Below are 20583 nucleotides of genomic sequence, written 5' to 3'. Positions count from 1 at the left end.
ACTGTCCCCAGGGATGTGCCACCCTCCCCAAAGCAGATGACCTCACCAGTTCAGGAAATTCAGAGACTTCTGTGTTCAAAGACTTTTATTGGCTTTATTGCATAGTCACAAGTGGGGCCTCATTGCATAGTCACGATTGATCAAATCTATGACTATGCATAATTGATTGCGTCATTCCCCCTTCCTTTTCTCAGGTTGGCTGGCAGGGTGGTCTTTGTGGCCCCCACTCATTTGCACACATTCAAGTCTTACCTGGCTGTTTTAGAAGAATAAGGCACCTCAGTTGCTGGGGAGTTCCTAGGGCTATATTTCAGGAATCCAAGAAGAAAGGCCAAATCAGGTTCTTTGTATCACACACATTTAAGCACTTACAGAAAGAACATTCTTCACTGTTCAGTGAAGATAAGGGATATTTGGACAATAACTTTTTTCTTTTAAACGAGTCCCTGGCATTAGATGATTTTGTGTACCCTTCTACATTGAAATTTAAGAAACAAAGTAGTCCTCTGAGACTTCGTAAATAGAATTTCCAGCCTTTTTCTGCACGTGGAACTTTATATTCATACTCAGTTATCTTTTGGAATTGTGTTAAATGAAGCATGGTAGACCCGGCTCTGTAGTCAGATATTTACCCCAGGGTTGTTTCTGTGTAACTTGTCTTTAAGGTTATTAAAATGTGGCAAAGCCACAACATCTTGTTTTATTTTATCATTTTGGAAACAAAATCTGCATTGGGAACTGTATTGAAACTTCAGTTGTGTATATTGAGTAGAGAGCAGAAGTTATTTCCAAACTGAGGTGCGGGAAGCTTAAAAATGCCTGTTCATCCTTTATCAGCATTTCTCAGTGAATCAGCAATTAGTTAAGGTTAGCAAACCCTTATTTTGAATCATAACAAGAGTACATCTTTCCAAGAATGCAGAAAAATTGAGATATAACACGAATCTAAATTTGGTGTTTATAAATTACTAGCATTTTAGTTCTGGATTTTACTTTCTAGGTTTGAGAAATGTTAGAAGGTGACCAACAGATATCAGAAGGACATGCACCATTAATCAGCTGTAGTTACTACACAGTTTCGTTACGGGGTAAAAATGGATTGCTGACTCTTCAGCTAAATGGTTTTCAGAATGAGGGAAAATGATTTTCAAAACAACCTTCTGTAGTGCCCCATGCTACTAAGGCAGGCCAGCGTTGAGGTGGTTTCATTCAGGTAAGTCAGTTTTAGTCGCCTTGTTTATCAGTGCCAGCCATTGTTCTTCTTTGGCCAGCTGTGTCCCAGGTATGTTTTTTGCTCCCAGTGGGATGTATGGACTCTGTGTTGTTCCTCGAAGCTTCTAGAAAAACCATCCAAAGACTTTCCCCGAGTGCTTGGCTCAGTGGTGGTGTTTCCACATAGAGTCAGCCCTTGCATCTACGGGTTCCACATCCACAGATTCAACCAACTGCGGATTGTTTGAGCATTGTTTGTCCCGCATCTCTTTTGTTCACTGCTTGTGTTGTGTGTACCCTTTTTTTCCTTGTCATTTCCTGAATGACGCAGTATAACAACTATTCACATAGCATTTGCATTGTATTAGATATTATAAGTTATCTAGAGATGATTTAAAGTATGTAGGGGGATGCGTGTAGATTGTATGTATGCAAATACTGTGCCATTTTATACGAGAGATTTGAGCATCCACAAGTTTTGGTATCTGCAGAGGGTCCTGGAGCTAATCCCCCGTGCATACCTAGGGAAGTGTATTGGAATAGCTGATTGACTGCGTTTGGAAGAAGATCTAGATGATCTCGGTTTTGGGTTTGTACTAAAAATGCCAAATCATTTGTTCAGGTACCTGCAGTGGGCCAGGTAGTCTGTTAATATTCTGGGGTTGCAGCAGAGAACAAGTCAGGTAAGGTCAAGGCATTGAACGTGAGACTCAAAAGCAGAGGGCCAGCCATTTGGAGAATAGGAGAAGCCCAGGTAACAGTATGTGCAGAGGCCCCTAGATACCAAGGAGCTTGGTGCACGTGGGACTGGAAGGAAGGATGGTGACCTTGGAGAAGAGCAAGAGGGGGAGAGAATGGCTTGAGAAAGGCTGGATTACTAAGGGGAAAACCTAGCCATGTAGGGCATAAAAGACATGTATAGGATTTAGAATTGATCGTAAGAGAATGTGGAGGACATTGTAGGGTTTTCAGCAAGGGAGAAATCACTTTGACTGACATGGTGGGGAGTAAGTTAGGCCAAGAGGAAATTAGGCTTCTCTTAATATTATCATTTATAGCAACTAACATTTGTTACTGTGTGTGCTTGCTCTGGGTCAGGGACTGTGCTAAACCCTTTACCTTCATGATCTTATGTAAAGCACACAACAACCCAGTGAGGTGCTGTTGTTATCCACATTTTATTATGACGGAAGTGAGACACAGCCAGGTTAAGCAACTTGCCGAAGGTCCTATAGCTAGTAAATGGCAGGGCTGGGATTCGAACCCAGCAAATATATATTTCTAGAGCCTGTACTGTTAACCACTGGACGTGTACTTTTCAGTGTGTGGGAGAATGTTTATTAGTGGGTTGTGAAATTGAGTACATCTCGCTTGGAATTTAAAAAAAAAAAAAAAGAATGGAAAAAATCAAAGTACTTTGCATGTAGTAAGGATAAAATATTGATATGTGAAACATTGTTTCACTTTATTTTATATAGCTGTATTACATGTGGAATGTATAAAATATGAATGTAGGAGAATTGGAAGTTGTCAAAAATTAAATGGAAGCCTTGAAGATAGATATCCTGGGCATTAGTGAGCTGACACGGAACGGTATTGACCATTTTGAATCGGACAGTCCTGTGGCCTGTGTTGGGAACGATAAATTGAAGAGGAGTGGCATCATGTTCATTGTCAAAAAGACCATTTCAAGATCATTCAAAAATGACTGCAGTAGTACATCGCCAGGGAACTGCCAGAAATTCAAGCCGGATTCAGAAGAGGACATGGAACAGGGAATATCGTTGCTGAGGTCAGATGGATCTTGGCTGAAAGCAGAGAATACCAGAAAGATGTTTACCTATGTTTTATTGACTATGCAAAGGCATTAGACTGTGTGGATCATAACAAATTATAGATAACATTTCAGAGAATTGGAATTCCAGAGCACTTGTGTTCATGAAAAACCTGTACATATGCCAAGAGGCAGTCATTTGAACAGAACGAGGGAGCACTGTGTGGTTTAGAATCAGGAAAGGTGTGTGTTAGGGTTGTATCCTTTCACCATACTTATTCAATCTGTATACTATACAGCAAATAATCCGAGAAGCTGGATTATATGCAGAAGAACGTGGCATCAGGATTAGAGAAAGACTCATTAACAGCCTGTGATATGCAGGTGACACAACCTTGCTTGCTGAAGGTGAAGAGGACTTGAAACACTAAAATGAAGATCAAACACTACAGCCTTCAGTATAGATTACACCTCACCATAAAGAAAACAAAAATCTTCACAGCTGGCCCGGTAAGCAACATCATGATAAATGGAGAAAATATTGAAGTCACTAAGGACTTCATTTTACTTGAATCCTCAGTCAACACCTGTGGAAACAGCAGTTAAGGAGTCAAGTGAAGTATTCCATTAGGCAAATCTGCTGTAAAAGACCTCTTTAAAGTGTTCAAAAGCAAAGATGTCACTTTGAGGATTCAGGTGCACCTGGCCCAAGCCATGGTGTTTTCATTCACCTTGTATACCTGTGAAAGATGGACAATGAATAAAGAACATAAAAGAAGAATTGATGCATTTGAGTTATCGTGTTGATGAAGAATATTACATATACCATGGACTGCCAGAAGAACAAACAAATCTGTCTTGGAAGAAGTATAGCCAGAATGCTCCTTAGAAGCGAGGATGGCAAATCTTCATTTCATGTACCTTGGACATGTTATTAGAGGGACCAGTCCCTGGAGAAGGACATCATGCTTGGTAAAGTAGAGGGTCAGTGAAAGGAAGGAAGACCTTCAATGAGATGGATTGACATCAGCTGCAGTGATAGGCTCAAGGGTAACAGCGTTTGTGAGGATGGCGCAGGACCAGGCAGCGTTTTGCTCTGTTGTACATAGGGTGGCTGTGAGTCAAAACTGACTTGATGGCAGCCAACAACAACACCAGGAGAGACACTGATTGAGCGGAGCAATGGTGACTTGGAAGACTGTGGGGAACCCAGGAGATGGGGACTTGTAAAAGAGTTGATAAACAATGCTGAGATCCTAAGGCTGCACACCATAAATTTATAGCGACACCAGTCTGCATGTTTTTACGTTTTCCTGGCTGTGCTGTATTCAGCAGAATGATGAGGTACAAAACTAAGATTGATCTAGTTTTAGAAGCTTGCAGGGCAGATGCCAGGAAAAAGCAAGGAGGCTGGGGTCTTGGGAGCAGGGACGAATTGGGTCAAGTGGTCAGCTCTTGAGTCTGACGTGACTGGGAGGTCAGTGCATTTTGGGCAGGGTGTACGTCTTGTACAGTCTTGGGGTACGTGGAGGGTAGTGAAGATACATAGTTGCTTAGGAAGACAGTTCTTCCCAACTGTCCCTAACTCTAATTCCTTCTGTTGATAGCTGAACTATCCTGACCAATTGCTAATAGGAATTTACTACTGTTTTTTTATGGTGCAACCCCCAAACTGAGGTAGTTCTAGTATTTAATTTTAAAGTTACCAGTGGTTTTATGTGGTATGCCGAATCTCAGTAAATTATAGGTTGTGATCCTTAACCTTGGGCGAAGTTCAGTCACGTAGTAATGGAGAGTTTTTGTTTTTATTTATTACTTCTGAGGAACTTAACATTTCAGCTATATTGAGGGCTTTAAAAATAAACATGTATTTAGAGGAGAATTTACAGATACATCTCATGTGCTTGTAACTTGTCTTTGAGGTGGAACTCACCCGCAGCCTGGGCCTGGTCTGCCTAAATTGAGTAGTTCTTATTTATCCTTTAGTTTTTGTTTGGAGTACAGCGAATCTGAAAATAGTAACATTTGTTCACTTACTGAGCATTTGAGGGTCTTCCATGTTCTGGACAGTGAGTAAGGTGTCAGAAGAACAAAATGAACACACAGGGTTGTACCTCTCAGGAGCTTCTACGTCACCATTAGCGTGATGGCCACAGTGGGATACACACAGCCTGGAGGTGCTCATCACAGGCCATTGGGAGCAGGAAGAAAATATTGGAACTTGTCTTTTAACCTCTATTTCAAATTTCTGTGTGTTTTATATTGTTGATGTTGGTTGCCGTTGAGTTGATTCTAACTCATGGCGACCCCATGCGTTACAGAGTAGAACTGTTCCATAGGGTTTTCTTGGTAGTAATCTTAATGGAAGTGGATTGCCAGGCCTATCCTCCATGGTACGATCAGGTGGGTTGAAACCTCCAACCTTTAGGTTAGCGGTCAAACACAAACTGTAACAGCTAGAGATCTGTGTGTTTTGTAACACATATTAGAATAATAGAATATGTAACATATGGATAAACATACATACTGTATTTTTCACAAATAATGTGCCCACAGAGATAACGCTTACAAAAATAACATTCAGGGAGGTTGCATGATTGGCAAAAACGTATAATGTACGTCTCATTTGTGTAAAAATACGGCCTATCAGGCGTACTCTTTTTTGCAAGTAAGGTGTGTGCAAAAAAGATTTGGAGGCTACTTGTGTTTTTAAAATATGCATTTTTGATAACTTTGTTTTAACGTTTTGAGAAAACCAAGGGCTTCTGTGTGTGGTTAAACCCTCTTCTCAAAGCTGAAGTAGTTTTACTTGTTGCCTGCCTTTTGTTGTGTGAAGCCAGACTTGTTACATAAAAAGACTTATTACTAAGGTCTGGCCTGACAAATTCAAGTCGTGTTTTCTTTGTATGGGAGGAACTTTACCTTTTGTAAAATGGAATCCTCCTTAGGAAGCACCACACCCCACTCTACTGTTTGTCAGGTGTTGGGCAATGTGGCCTGGAGGACGGTGGATGCCTGCACTATTCAGCCCCATCCCAGAGTGTCACAGCCCACCACTGCCCCGCCCCCCAGGTTCCCTCTCCACACATGACATACCCACTGACTGTCTTAAAGCAACAGGGTTGGGATGCTAAGCTCAGGTGAGCCCAGAAATTTCCCAGTCCCACCTGCTTGCTCCTGGAAGGTGATTTCCAGTATGAAGTGTAGGAGAGCCACTTCTTGGTTCTCCTTGGTTCAAGTGATTCTTTCCTCCGTCACGTCAAGAACTTTTTTCTAAAATTAACTTGAAGAATTGCTAGTAAGAACCTATTTTAAATGAGGCATACCAAATAAATGCTTCTAGGTAGTTTCCCTAACCAAACAAAACCCAACCCATTCCCATCGAGTTGATTCCGACTCATAGTGACCCTATAGAACAGAGTAGAACTGCCCCATAGGGTTTCCAAGGAGTGCCTGGTGGATTCAAACTGCTGGCCTTTTGGTTAGCAACCATAGCTCTTAACCATTGTACTACCAGGGTGCCCTGGTAGTTAGTCTAGAGGATTGTATTTTCTTTTTTCTCTTAGCCCGAGTTTCCTAGAGCTTCTGCAGCAAAGTACCACACACTAGACAGCTTGACACGGCAGAAACTTACTCCTTTACAGTTCTTAAGGACCTTGGGAAGAATCCTTCTTGCCCGTTTGCAGCTTCTGGTGATTTCCTGACAATCCTTGGCATTCCCTCGTTTGTACCGTGCCACTCGCATTTCTGCCTTTGTCTTCATGTGGCTCTCTTCCCTCCGTGTGTGTCTACATCTGTCCAAATTTCCCTCTCCTTTTAAGGACACAGGAGCCTTAGTGGTGCAGTGGTTATGTGCTCAACTTCTAACCGAAAGGTAGTGGTTTGAACCCACCCATTGGCTCCCTGGGAGAAAGACCTTGCGATCTGTCATGAAGACTACAACCTAGAAAACTCTATGGACCAGTTCTGCTCTGTCACATTGGGTTGCTATGAGTCTGAATCGACTGGACGGTACCTAACAACAAGGCTTTAAGTACAACAGTCATTGAACACGGCCCACCTTAATCCAGTCTGACCTCATTTTATCTTGATACCGTCTGCAAAGACCCTATTTTCAAATAAGGTCACAATCAGAGGTACTGGGAGTTAAGAGTTCAGCATACCTTTTTGGAAGACAACACACTACAGTGATGTATTTTAATTTATATTTCGTGCGTTCTCGTTTTTAACATTTTAACAAGATTTCACTTCCGTCTTTGCAGGTTTAATGACAACGAGAAGCATGCTTTCCGCTGTACTTCCCGACACTGTTTGTTACGCAGAATGTCTGTGAGTGAGAAATCGGTCTTCGCCTATGAATCTTCGGTGCACAGCGCCAACGTCTTGCTCAGCCTCAACGACCAGCGAAAGAAAGACGTGCTGTGCGATGTCACGGTCTTCGTGGAGGGCCAGCAGTTCCGTGCCCACCGGGCCATGCTGGCGGCGTGCAGCAGTTACTTCCACACGAGGATCGTGGGCCAGGCGGATGCCGAGCTTAGCATCACCCTACCAGAAGAGGTGAGAGAGCCAGGCTTCTGGAAATCACAGTAGTTTTAAATTCATTTAACTTAATCTTACATGGTTTATGAAATTAAAAATAAAACGTGGTGGTGGTGTCGTCAGACAGCTGAGGAGCAGCTCCCAGGCTTGGGAGCAGGTCCTTTCTTTTTGCTTTTTTCATAGAAATTATGCCATTTTGTATGTAACCCATTGCCATCAAGTCAATTCCAACTCATAGTGAACCTATATGACAGGGTAGAACTGCCCCATAGGGCTTCCAGGGAAAGGCTGGTGGATTTGAACTGCGAGCCTTTTGGTTAGCAGCCAAACTCTTAACCACTGTGTCAAATCATCATTAATTTTGGATATTAGTCAGTAGTACTTAATGAGCATTAACTGACTGGCTTTTATGTTGCTTTTGACTGAATGACCAAAATAGGGTACGTCCAGTGGACTAAAGACACTTGGAGTGGCCCTGTTTTGGGGGAGGGCATGCTGTGTATCGTTCTGTCCCAGTGGACCTTATCTTCTGATAGCAGGCTATTATTAGGTGTAAAACCAAAAACCAAACCCACTGCCGCTGAGTTGATTCCTACGCATAGCGACCTTGTGGGACAGGGTAGAACTGCCCCATAGAGTTTCCAAGGCCGTAAATCTACACGTGTATGCGCTAAGTTCTCTGCAGTTTTATTGCCTGTGGAGGTTTGTGTATCCATAGCCACAGTCAAGATACTGAACAGTTCTAACACCACAGGACCCCTTTTATTACCACATTCACCTCCTTCCAGCCTCCCTTCCCTGTCCCTAACCCCTGGAAACAACTACGCAGTCCTCCACTTCTAAAATTCTGTCCTTTCAAAAATGTTGTAGAAATGAAATCATAAAGCTCGTGACCTTTTGGGATTGGCTTTTTTCCAGAACATAACTTCCTTCAGACTCATCCAGTTGTTGTGTGTAGTAATAGCTTGTTCCTTTTTGTGACTGAGTAGTAGTCCATGGCATGTAGGTATCAGCTTGTTTAACCATTCATCTTTTGAAGAATAATAACAGGGTTGATTTCAGTTTTGAGCCATTACAAATGAAGTTGCTGTGAGCATTCGTGTGGAGGTTTTGGTGTGAGCATAGCTTTCATTTCTCTGGGGTGGAAGCCCAGGAGAACAATCACTGGGTCATACATTAGTGACTGACCAGTTTCATAAGAAACCAGCAAACTGGTTTTCATAGTGGCTGTATCAGTTTACATTATCCCCAGCAGCCTCAGAATGATGAGTGTCTCTGCACCCTCACCCAGCATCTATTGATGTCACTGTTTTTTATGTCAGCCATTTGAACGGTAGCTGAGTACTTACTGATCAGCATGTTTTTAAGAAGATCACAAATAATAACAACACTGTCACTCTTATGCAGGCTCAGTGTTTCAAAATTATGTTCACATTTTTAACCCAGAATGAGGCTTTTCTCTGCACACCAGCAGGTCTATTTGCCCCTCCCTTGGCAGCGCCTGGCAAGTTTCTGCTTAAAGGTTTTGTTACTTAGATCCCATGAATCTTTGCTGGAACAGGTTAGGCATGATTTGTAGTACTTCACATAGATCTCTCTTTTAAAAAAAAAAATCTCAGCCTTTAACGATTTTGTTATTAGAGATTTTCAGCATGAGATAAAGATAACAGTTACCATTTACAGTGCGTCTGCTGTGGGGCAGGACTACTTTGTCCGTATTTTATGTATATTTTTTGTCCTTAAAAAAATCCATTTTAGTTGTATTTAGCAGGTGGAGTTGTTTGGAACATAGTGGCCACGTGGAGCTGGGCTGGCAGCAGACACCTGGCACTTCAGGTGTGTGTGCTGCAGGTGGTGTCTGTCCTGCCTTACTTCATAGGTGATTTATCTCAGATAACGTGGGAACGCTGCAGTCTTATTGTATGCCTTTATGTGACATGGGGAAGCATAGTTCATGGGCAGGTAGGAGTGGAATCTGTAAAGGGGAGGCATGGCCCTGGGAATAGGGTGTGGTATACATGCTTTTCCAGACTCCCTTAGCTTTCCATTTCCTAGAAGAATATCTTTTTATTACTAAATGAAAATGCCTATTTTGTAATTATCGTGAGTAAATTATTCATCTGTACCCCTTTCCTGCATCCCTTGGATTTAGCTAGTAGGCAGCTTTCAAATGATGAGTTTGTTGTTTTCCTTTTGTATGTGAACAGGTGACGGTGAAAGGATTCGAACCTTTACTTCAGTTTGCCTACACTGCTAAGCTGATTCTCAGCAAGGACAATGTGGATGAAGTTTGCAAGTGCGCGGAATTCCTAGGTGTGCATAATATTGAGGAATCCTGCTTTCAGTTTCTCAAATTTAAGTTTTTGGACTCTACTGCAGACCAGCAAGAATGCCCGAGAACAAAATGCTTTCCATCACACTGTCAGAAAACAGACCTTCAACTTTCACTTTTGGACCAGAAGGATCTGGAAATTGACGAAGTGGAGGAATTTCTGGAACACGAGCCTGTTCCAGCTCCTCAATGTAAACTCAGCAGGCATCAGGGAAACGCGAGAGCATCGCCCCCACTGCATGACAGCGCCAGCCAGGCGAGCGAGTCCACGTGCTCAGAAAAGGACACTGCTCTGACTTTGCCATCGTTATGCCCTAAATACAGAAAATTCCAGAAAGCGTTTGGAACTGACAGAGTCCATGCTGTGGACCCTAGCATCAAAGACGTTCAGGTTTCTTCCATTCAGCCAAATGAGACATCTGAAAATGAATGTCTGGGTGGAGTCCAGGACTGTGCAGGTCTACAGGGGATTTTAAAATGTGAAGAAAGTAAAAGGCCAGCGGAACATGAAGAAACGAAGAAGAAAGACTCTGCTTCTGAGTGCCCAGCAGTAAAAGCAGAAGCAACTCCTTTCCCTCACAGTTCTTCCGCAGACCCTCGTGGGCTCTATTCCCTGTCACTTTTACACACGTATGACCAGTATGGTGACTTGAATTTTGCTGGTATGCAGAACACAACAGTGTTAACAGAAAAGCCTCTGTCAGGTGCAGATGGCCAAGAAGAGCAAACATTTGGTGCAGGTCAGGATTTACATTTGAAATCCGACACTGGTCCCAGGGAAGATAGTAGCCTGGCCTCTGGGGATCGCAGCAGTGTGGAGAGAGAGGTGGCCGAACACCTCGCCAAAGGCTTCTGGAGTGACGTTTGCAGCACAGAGTCTCCTTGCCAGATGCAGCTGTCACCTGCCATGGCCAAGGACGTTCCAGAACAGATCTACTCGCAGAAACGGTTCGAGTGTCCCTGGTTGGGCATCAGGATCAGTGAGAGCCCAGAACCGGGCCAGAGGACTTTCACGACATTAAGGTCTGTCAACTGCCCTTTTATAAGTACTCTGAGTACTGAAGGATGCTCAACCAACTTGGAAATTGGAAGCGATGATTACGTTCCAGAAGTGCCCCAGGAGCCCTGTCCATATGCCTGCATGATTAGCTTGGGAGAGGACTCTGAGACGGACACGGAGGGAGACAGTGAGTCCTTCTCTGCCAGAGAACAGGAGTGTGAGGTGAGGGGACTGTGAGTACGTTGCTAGTTCATTGTTTTAACCACCACTAGTAGGGATTTGGAGCCCTGGTGGTGCAGTGGTTAAGCGCTTGGTGCTAACTGAAAGGTCGGCAGTTTGAATCCACCAGCTGCTCTGAGGAAAGCCCATGGGACAGCGCTACTCTGTCCTATATATAGGGTCACTGTGAGTCAGAATTGACTCAATGGCAACAGGTTTAGAATTGGGATTTGGTCTGAGTGGGCTCCTGTTTGCACCACTTAGAGATATGAACGGGCTCAGGGAGGGAGGAAACTTGTACATGGGTACCTATAAAACTGCAGTAAAAACCAGCATAGTGAGAGAAAGGTCGAAGGGCTTCTTTGTCCATATACTTAAGGTAAAAAACAAAAAACAACCCATTGCGTTAAGTCAATTCCGACTCATAGTGACTCTATAAATGCATTAACCATGAGTAGATTCACACGTTGGCTGTTTAATTGTTTAAATGAGATGCCTTGTCCCAAGAGGAAAAATCATTCTCTGATCAGAGATCTGAGCCTTGTCGCTTTGCAGTGACTGGTTTTAGGAATATAGCTCTTCATGTCAAGTTTTCTGGGTCCTGGTTTTAATGGTCATTAATTTTTTAAATTTTCCCTCGCCCATTTCAGCTATTAGTTTAATGAATGTCTTAATAATTTAGCATGAGTTAAGCGTAGCTGGGTACAATATTGTTACTGTTGTTAGTTGTTGTCAAGTTGATTCTGACTCATGGCGACCCCATGTGTTACAGAGTAGAACTGCCTCACTGGGTTTTCTTGGCTGTAATGTTAACAGATGCAAATCACCAGACCGTCTCTTCCTCAGCACTGCTGGGAATATTTTTTTTTTTTATTACTAAATGAAAGTGCCTATTTTGTAATTATCAGAAATATAGTTATTCTTCTCTCTCCCTTTCCTGTTCTCTTGGATTTATGTATTAGACAGCTTTCAGATGATGTATCTGTTTTTCTTTTGTATATTAACAGGTGACAGTTAAAGGATTTGAACCTTTAATTCAGTTTGCCCACACTGCTAAACTGATTTTAAGTAAGGGTTTGAACCGCCAAACTTTAGGTTTGTAGTTGAGTGCAAACCGTTTGCGCCACCTAGGGACCGTGGTATGATCTGCATACTCCGTGTACAAAAGTTTGTTTTGCACTCTGTAAAATATTAAAAACCGAAAACCAAACCTGTTGCCATCGAGTCGATTCCAACTCATAGCGACCCTACAGAAGAGAGTAGAACTGCCCCATAGGGTTTCCAAGGAGCACCTGGTGGATTCAAACTGCCAACCTTTTTTAGTTAGCAGCTGTAGCTCTTAACCACTATGCCACCAGGGTTTCCATTGTAAAATATTACTAACTATAATTCCAGTAACGTGGGCCTGTTAGTGCAGATGGTTAAGGGCTGGCTGACTAACTGAACAGTTGGTGGTTCAAAACCATGTAGAGGCACCTCAGATGTAAGACCTGACAGTCTGCTCCTGAAAGGTCACAGCCTTGAAAATCCCATTGAGCAGTTCTACCCTGCACACATGGGGTTACCATGAATTGGAATCCAGTCAACAACAACGAACAACAACAGAGCTCTTTATTACATTCTTAGGATTTTTATAGCTGTCGGACATCGCAGGTTTGAAAGAGGCTATTTTTTTTCTTGGCTTTGGAAGGAAGTGATTGATGATTTAATCTAAGAAGTGATATATATGCATGAGATATTGATAAGGCATTAAATGCAGTGTTTGATATTATAAAAGGGTGTTGAAAACACGACATTTAAAAAAAATTGAAAACAATTTTGTGTAGCCGGTTTCTATAAGCTTGAGAGACAAGCTAAGTAGGTTGGCAAACTGACATGTTACATTTGTATTTTTGATAATATAGCTAAACTGTCTCACAGTTTTGTTACTAAAAAGAGACTTGTGATCTCCTTTTCCACATTGAAAAAAAAAAGTATGCTGAAAATGACTTTAAAATAGTCATAAGGTTTTTTCTAAAGGTTTTTTTCTACCTTGGCAAGTGAAGCATGTAACTTTTAAATGAATTCCGCGAAGCTAATGTTTTCCTGACAGAAAAATTTTCTGAAATGCCTTAGAAATTGCTAGCGTAATCCTGTGAATGTTAGGTCAGTGCAGCCCGGTGGTATCATTCAGAAAATAGATTTTTTGTTTGGACAAAAACATATTAAAGACACTTTAGAAAGAGGCTTAAGGATATCTGTGGGGTGTTAACATGCCCTAATTAAACGACTCTTATTTTCTGTCTTTTGATGTCAGTAGTGTTTAACTTACTGGAAAAAAATTGTTTCTCAATTTATTTATCCTCTGAAGCCTCTACAATATAAAAATATCCATTATTACTCTTATTATAAGGAATTACATAGAAATTGGAAATAGACGTCTTTTTTTTTTTTTTTCAATTCTGAATGAAGGTCTAGGAAACCTGGATTTGTATTTTTATCCCTCTAGATCTAAGTCTAACGACAAAATACAGCAACAGTTACTCGTGTTTGTTTCACATTTTAGGTGAAACTGCCATTTAATGAACAACGAATAATTTCACTTTCTCGAAATGATTTTCAATCGTTGTTGAAAATGCACAAGCTGACTCCAGAACAGCTGGATTGCATCCATGATATTCGCAGAAGAAGTAAAAACAGAATTGCTGCACAGCGCTGTCGCAAGAGAAAACTTGACTGTATACAGAACCTTGAATCAGAAATTGAGAAACTGGTAAGTGTAGCAAGTTTCTTGTTATAGTTTAAATTCCAGTAGCTTCTTTGCTTGTTCCTCTTCCCTCCTTCACTCCCTCCCTCCCTTCCTCTCCTTCCTTCTTTTCACCCTCTCTTCCCGCCCCTTCCTTTTTATTTATAGAGGGAATAAGTATTTAAATTTTTGAGTCATGTATAATATTCAATTATACATTGATTTTAAAGTGTGCCAATCAATTACCATTTAAGGAAAATGAATTATGGCATAAAATATGGCTTTTCCAGAAAGCTTAAGAAATTAAAAAACGGGGGCTTTCACACACTATTTTATTTAAGTATCCTACTTATTTAACATGATATACTAGAATATATAAGTTGAGAACTATTCCTGAGTGTTTCTTTTTTTTTTAAATGATTTAAAAATTAAGGATAAACCATGGGACAAAAGACCTGGTGATCTGCTCCTGTAAAAATTACAGCCTAGGAAACCCTCTGGGACAGTTCTGCTCTGTCCAGCAGGGTCACAGTGAGTTGGAATCGACTCAGTGGGACACAACAACAACAATCTTTTAGTGGTTGGGTAACGGTAAAAGAAATTATAAAGCACTTTAATCTCTCTGTGGTATGTTTGGTATCTATAAAAGCCAATGTTTCAGTTGTTTTTTTTAAGAACTGTAGACATGAATAACTTGTTCATGTTGATACCAGAACAAACCAAAAAACCAGGATCGTCCAGCTAAGGGAAAAGTTCACAAGGTGATAGGAATAGGAAAGTCTAAGACCTTGTGAGGTCCTAAATGAGAAGAGTGCTTGCTTACTGAATCTTATTTTCTATTCTGCCATCAAATATAAATTAACTGAAGATGAGTTAGTTTGCGTTCGTCTTTCTCTTCGTCCTTCGTGGTTGATGGAAGGAAGCGTTGGGTGTGAGAGAGGACAGCTGTGATAGTGCAGGCCAGCTGAAACTACAGCAAACAGTGCCTAGAAGGAGGAAAAACAGGACTTGAACGTGCAGTTTTGTGTCTCTGTTAATTATTGGTGAAAGTTTAAAATTGTGATTGTATCAAGTCTTCAAGCATGAACATTCTAAAAATGAATAATAATTGAACAGCAACAATTAAAAAAAATTTGCCTTTGTATGCCTTCTAAGGAAAGTTGAAAAATAAAAATGCCTTATGTATTGTGTGTAGACTCTATACAAAGACATGAAGAAGTATAAATGTAAAAAGATGAAGTAGCTATGAAAAGGTAAAGGAGATATTTTATAAATGGCAGAATGAGAGATATAAAACCTATGTATATTGTCAAATGATTAAATTTGATGGGACCAAAAAAGAAGAGTTACAGATTCAGTAACACCTACACAGTACTTTTGAGGTGTCAGTCCATAACTTTAAGCACTAATGCTTTTTAGACAGTTGGGTAGTGTGGAGCTGTTTTACTCTACTTAAAATTAACCCATACTATTGCACTTTTTTTTTTTTTTGGAAACCCTGGTGGCGTGGTGGTTAAGTGCTTCAGCTGCTAGCCAAAAGGTCAGCAGTTCAAATCCACCAAGCACACCTTGGAAACTCTATGGGGCATTTCTACTCTGTCCTATAGGGTCGCTATGAGTTGGACCCGACTCAGCGGCAACGGGTTTGGTATTGGTTTTTTGGTTATTACACTATTTGAAACCCTGATTGCTCAGTGGTTAAGAGCTCGGCTACTAACCAAAAGGTCAACAGTTTGAATCCACCAACTGCCCCTTGGAAATCTTATGGGGCAATTCTGCTGTGCCCTGTAGGATTCACTATGCATTGGAATTGACTCTACGGCAACAGGTTTGGTTTGATTTTTTTTTTTTTATTGCACTATTTAGGGGCTCTGGTGGCGCAGTGGTTAAGTGCACAGCTGCTAACCAAAAGGTTGGTGGTTTGAACCCAGAAGCCACTCTGCAGGAGAAAGATGTGACAGCCTTCCGTAAAGATTTACAGTCTCGGAAGCCCTATGGGGAGGTTCTGCTCTGTCTTGTAGGATCGCTCTGAGTCCAGTTTGACTTTAGGGCAACGGGCTTGGTTTGGTTTGGTTTATTGTACTATTTGAGCTCTTAGTTCTGCTTTTCATAGCTCTTCTGTCTTCTCCCTCACCTAGTTGTAATTTAAATAGCTTTCAGTAGCTAATTTATCCAGTTTTCCTGTTTTCTTAAGAACAAAAATGAAAACAGAACTTTTAGCCTAATCAAGTTTGTTTCACCAGTAACTTTATTTTAGACATAAATACTAAGCAAATATATTTGAGAGTAGTAGGTATTACCCTTTAGATTTACTTTTTTTTCTGGATCAAAAGTCTTATATTTTTTGATTCGAGTAGACCTTGGATTGCTGGGCAATTGATGGTTTTATTAAATTTCAGATATCCAGAATGAAGGGGACTTGCTGCTTCCTTTGGGCATTCTTCCCCCTCTGCCTGGGCTTCATAGGAGAGAAGCAGGAGATATATATATAGTGGTTAAACCAAAACAAAAAACCAAACCCATTGCACTGGGTTGATTCTGACCCATGGTGACCCCATGTGTTACAAAGTAGAACTGCTCTATAGGGTTCTCTTGGCTGTGATCTTCATGGATGGTTAAGTGCTCGGCTGCTATCCAAAAGGTCGGTGGCTGGAACCCACCAGCCACTCTTCAGGAGAAAGATGTGGGCAGCCTGCTTCCGTAAAGATGTACAGCCTTGGAAACCCTATGGCAGCAGTTCTACTCTGTCCTAGAAGATTGCTTTGAGCTGGAATTGACTCAACGGCAGTGGGTTTGGTTTTTTTTTTTTAAATCTTAATGGAAGCAGATCACCGAGCCTTTTCTTCTGCAGCACCACTGGGTGGGTTTGAACTGTCAGCCTTTAGGTTACTAGTCGAGGGCCACCTTAAACCTATTGCCATTGAGTCGATTCCAACTGGTAAAGACCCTATATGACAGAGAAGAACTGCACCATATCGTTTTCAAGGAGTGGCTGGTGGATTCGAACTGTCGACCTTTTGATTAGCAGACGTAGCTCTTAACCCCTACGCCACGAGGACCACCACTAGTGCCACGCGGGGACCTAAAAGAGTGCAGTTTTGAAGCAGACGCTCATCTGCAACAGTTCGTAACTCTGGGTAGGATACTTAGTTTCTCTGTGCCTCAGGATTCTCATCTGTGAAATGTAAAATACTAGTCCCTACTTCATAGAGTTAGTTACACATTTAAGGAGATTCAGTGACTTAATACATGTAAAGAACTTAGAACAGCGCCTGGTACACAGTAAGCACTCAATAAGTATTACTTGTGTATACTTATTATTGCTATTACTGTCATTTACCAGTTTTTAGTTTTCTCTCCCATAATTGGCTTTCTCCTGATGTTGGTGCCTGACCTGCAGACTCTGGGATCAGACCTCACTCTGACATTGCCTCTCTGAGCAGTGAGGTCCCTTTTATATGGTCAATGGAATAACTATGGTTAGTTTCCAATACAAAGGTATATCCGGTTTCCCAGCAGTTTGTATGAAACCACAACTCAGAGTGGCCAGTGCCCTGCCCATCTGTTGTATTAGTTTGGACTCCTTGGCTGCGCAAAACAGGCACCATCTGAAGCTGAATGAGTGAATGAATGAATTTGTTGTAAGGGTGTCTCATTTAAAAGCCAAAGAATAGAGCCAGGCCTTGTAAATGGCAGTGAACTGGAAACTGGAAGACTGCCCGGAAGCCAGGGAATATCCTCTCTCGCCTCCTCTCTGGGCACCTGCTCCGTCCTCCGCGTACCCTGGGATGGCTCTGTGTGCTGCCAGGTGCGGTGGGAACATTGGCTGCAGCACAACTCCAGAGTGCTTCACCCTTCCCCAGGGACTAGTCCAGACTGAGACGAAAGTTTAGCCAAGTCTGAATTCCCAAGGCGAAGAGGATCTGATGGGCGTAATTTGGCTCAGGTATCCTCTTCTGTGACTGGAGAGCAAGAGAAGAGAGGAGGAACATGGCTGTCAAGAGCACACCTCTCTGGCAGGCAGAGCAGACAGCCTGGTGGGAGTCCGCTGTACCCAGATATAGGGCAGTCAGAGCTCAGCTCAGTCTCTGATTTCTTCCAAAATACTCCTTGAGAAGACTCTAGAAGCTTTGTGTTAGAGTGACTGGCTTTGTGGTTTAGCCTTCTTAAATTCTCTACTCAGTCCTTTACGCTCCTCTCAATTTTAGTGATTGCATAGTTTAAGTGCACAGTCCTGCCACAGATGTCTGTCTCAGATGAAAATAAGCAAAAAATGTGCCACTTTTTAGCTAATAAGAATAAAAAAGCTTGCCCTTTTCCTAGAAGTAAAAGGATTCAATACTTAGATATTTATGATGTTAAGAGGTTTACCTGGTCCTTGGTTATGGGGTGATGCTAGGAATCTTGCCTTTTGTAAAGAGGGAAGAGCCAGCAGGAGTTGCAGCCACCCTGCCTTGGTTATAATTCTCTCACAGCTTTGTGGTAGCGTGGTGAGTTGAGAAAAGAGAGGATAATATGAACAGATGTCTTTTTTTTTTTAATTGAGAAAATCACTCTTCTGAGCGTGGCCTGTGGACAAGCAGTGTTCCCAGTCATTTAGTTTGGGTGGAATTAGGGAAATTCCTTGTTTCATAATTAAACTGCCATTTTCATATATACCCAGTGACTGGTTGAATTTAACATATGAAGAAATTCAGAGTACTTATTACCCTGGTCTGGTCTGAATATAGGTGATAGATCCTGTGTTTTAGTGAGCTTTGCTCTATGGCTATTGGCTGTTTGTTTTCCTAGAAATAAATCTTATAACTCGCTGCAATTGGCCATAATAGACCATAGCATAATAGGCTGTGGGTGAAAAATGTGTTTTCATTACATGAATCATTCTAACATATGAGGTTTGCGTGGTGGGGCAGTAATATAATCATATATAAAAGCTGCTCAGTGGTCTTTATGTGCTTAGAAAGTCAGAGGGAGATGTCTTAGTTCGTATTAAATAATTAATGAGCATAAAGCTCTTGTCTGTATAAGATTCCTTGCAAGGCCCAAGTTTATTCTTTTCCAGGAATAGGGAAAGGAGCCCTGTTGGTGCAGTGGTTCAAGTGCTCAGCTGCTAATCCAAAGGTTAGCAGTTCGAACCCATCAGCCCCTCCTCTGGAGAAAGCTGCGCCAGTCTGCTCCTGTAAAGATTACAGCGTTGGAAACACTATGGGTCAGTCCTGTTCTGTCCTGTAGGGTTGCGATGAGTCGGAATCGACACGATGGCAGTGGGTTTGGTGGCTAGGAATAGGGAGGATTAATCCAGAAGTTAGAAAATATGCATGTCTTTGATACTGTTTTAGCCACAAAAGTAATGTTGGGATTAAGAGACTTTTTTAAAGAAAATCATTTTAATTACCGAAATATTATTTCTCTGAGAAAGTCTCAGACATGGTTGATTGACGTCAGCTTACACGTAATAAGTGATCAGAAATCAGAGTACTCAGAAGCCTCTGTGCTCAGGGTCGTAGTGCTCAGTCGCGATATTGTTTCATCTCCCTCGTCCATTATGATGGTACAGGTGTAAAATGACGTCATTTGTCCTTAATTTTAAAGATTTTGTGGTGAAGATTGTATTGTTTTATCATGAATAAACTTGTTCTGTCCACAGCCAGTCACATTCTCCTGGCTGCCCCACCCCCAGCACACTGCCATTCCCACGTCTTGTTGGACCCTTCTTCTTGGGCCTGTATGTAATCTGCCCTCTGTCGTTCCTTGGTGCCCTAGACCGGCACGTCTAAAATGTGATCTGAGACCACCTGCAGCAGAGTTACCTGGAGGTGCCCCTTAAGGATGCACATTCCTTTGCCCCATCCCAGACCTTATCACCCCCCAACCTTGACTCTAAAAAGGTCAAGCTTTCAGAAAAGTTAAATGAATGGTGCCGTAAATAACTGCATAGGTACTGTCCACTTAGATTCTACAATTACTCACATTTTGCCACGTTTACTCTACCTTTCTGCCCCATCTATCTGTCTGTGTCTGCCTAAGTCTGTCTGTCTTCCTCTCCTGGTCTGTCTCCCTGCCTTGGCTGGTTGATTGCTCTCTCTCTCTGCCCTGTCAGTTTTGGTCTCTTTTCAACCCCAGTTCATGTATGTTGGTGTTTCAAAGAGGCTTTCAGAGCCTCTTAGTTTCACTGTTTTTCTCCTTTCTCTCTCTCTTGCTCTTATTTTCTGAGTCTGTGAAAGTCACCACATCCCTTAATGCTTGAACATGCATTTCCTAAACATGGACATTCTCACCATGACTGATCTTTTCACACCTGAGAAAATGAATAAATCTTCAATATTATATCTAGTCCATATTGAAATTACCATAATGATTCTCAAAAAATCTTTCGTAGGTGCTCGTTTTTCAAAGTAGGATCCAGTCATTGCATAATGCATTTGGTCATATCTTCTTAGTCTCTTAATCTAGAAAAGCCCTCCCATATTTTCTTTATAACAATAACTGTAGAGTCCAGGCCAGATTTATTGTAAAATGTCCCACTTTTCATGTTTGTCTAGTTGTTTCCTCCTGGTGTTATGGCACATATCCCTCCAGTCCCTGTGTTTCACGTAAGCTGGAAGAGTTTAAATTGTTAGATTGAGATTAAACGTTCATTGGTGTGTTGTGTCCTTCATATTGCATCACTTGGGGAGGCACACAGTGTCAGGGTCTCACCTGAGCAGGTGAGACTTGCCAGATTTCTTCATTTTCGAAGTTACATTTTTGCCTTTGTTCAGTAACTGTGGGGTGTTAACTTA

General features: G+C 41.8%; 1 protein-coding gene across 8 annotated transcripts in view; it reads left to right on the top strand.

Annotated features, from left to right (window-relative positions):
* The window catches only part of BACH1 (BTB domain and CNC homolog 1), a 131388-nt gene that overhangs the window by 20546 nt on the left and 90259 nt on the right, over positions 1-20583 (top strand). For all 8 annotated transcript variants that reach the window (XM_049857745.1, XM_049857742.1, XM_049857746.1 and 5 more), the window contains 3 exons: positions 7249-7543; positions 9733-11079; positions 13622-13828. In XM_049857745.1, the coding sequence (XP_049713702.1) occupies positions 7310-7543; positions 9733-11079; positions 13622-13828 (1788 nt within the window). In that variant the 5' untranslated portion in view covers positions 7249-7309. The remainder of the gene's footprint in view (positions 1-7248; positions 7544-9732; positions 11080-13621; positions 13829-20583) is intronic.

The sequence above is a fragment of the Elephas maximus genome, chromosome 18 (assembly GCF_024166365.1).
Source record: "Elephas maximus indicus isolate mEleMax1 chromosome 18, mEleMax1 primary haplotype, whole genome shotgun sequence".
NCBI classification, from domain to species: Eukaryota; Metazoa; Chordata; class Mammalia; order Proboscidea; family Elephantidae; genus Elephas; species Elephas maximus.
Note: the sequence above shows the minus strand (reverse complement) of the source record. Positions and strands in the feature narration are given on the sequence as shown.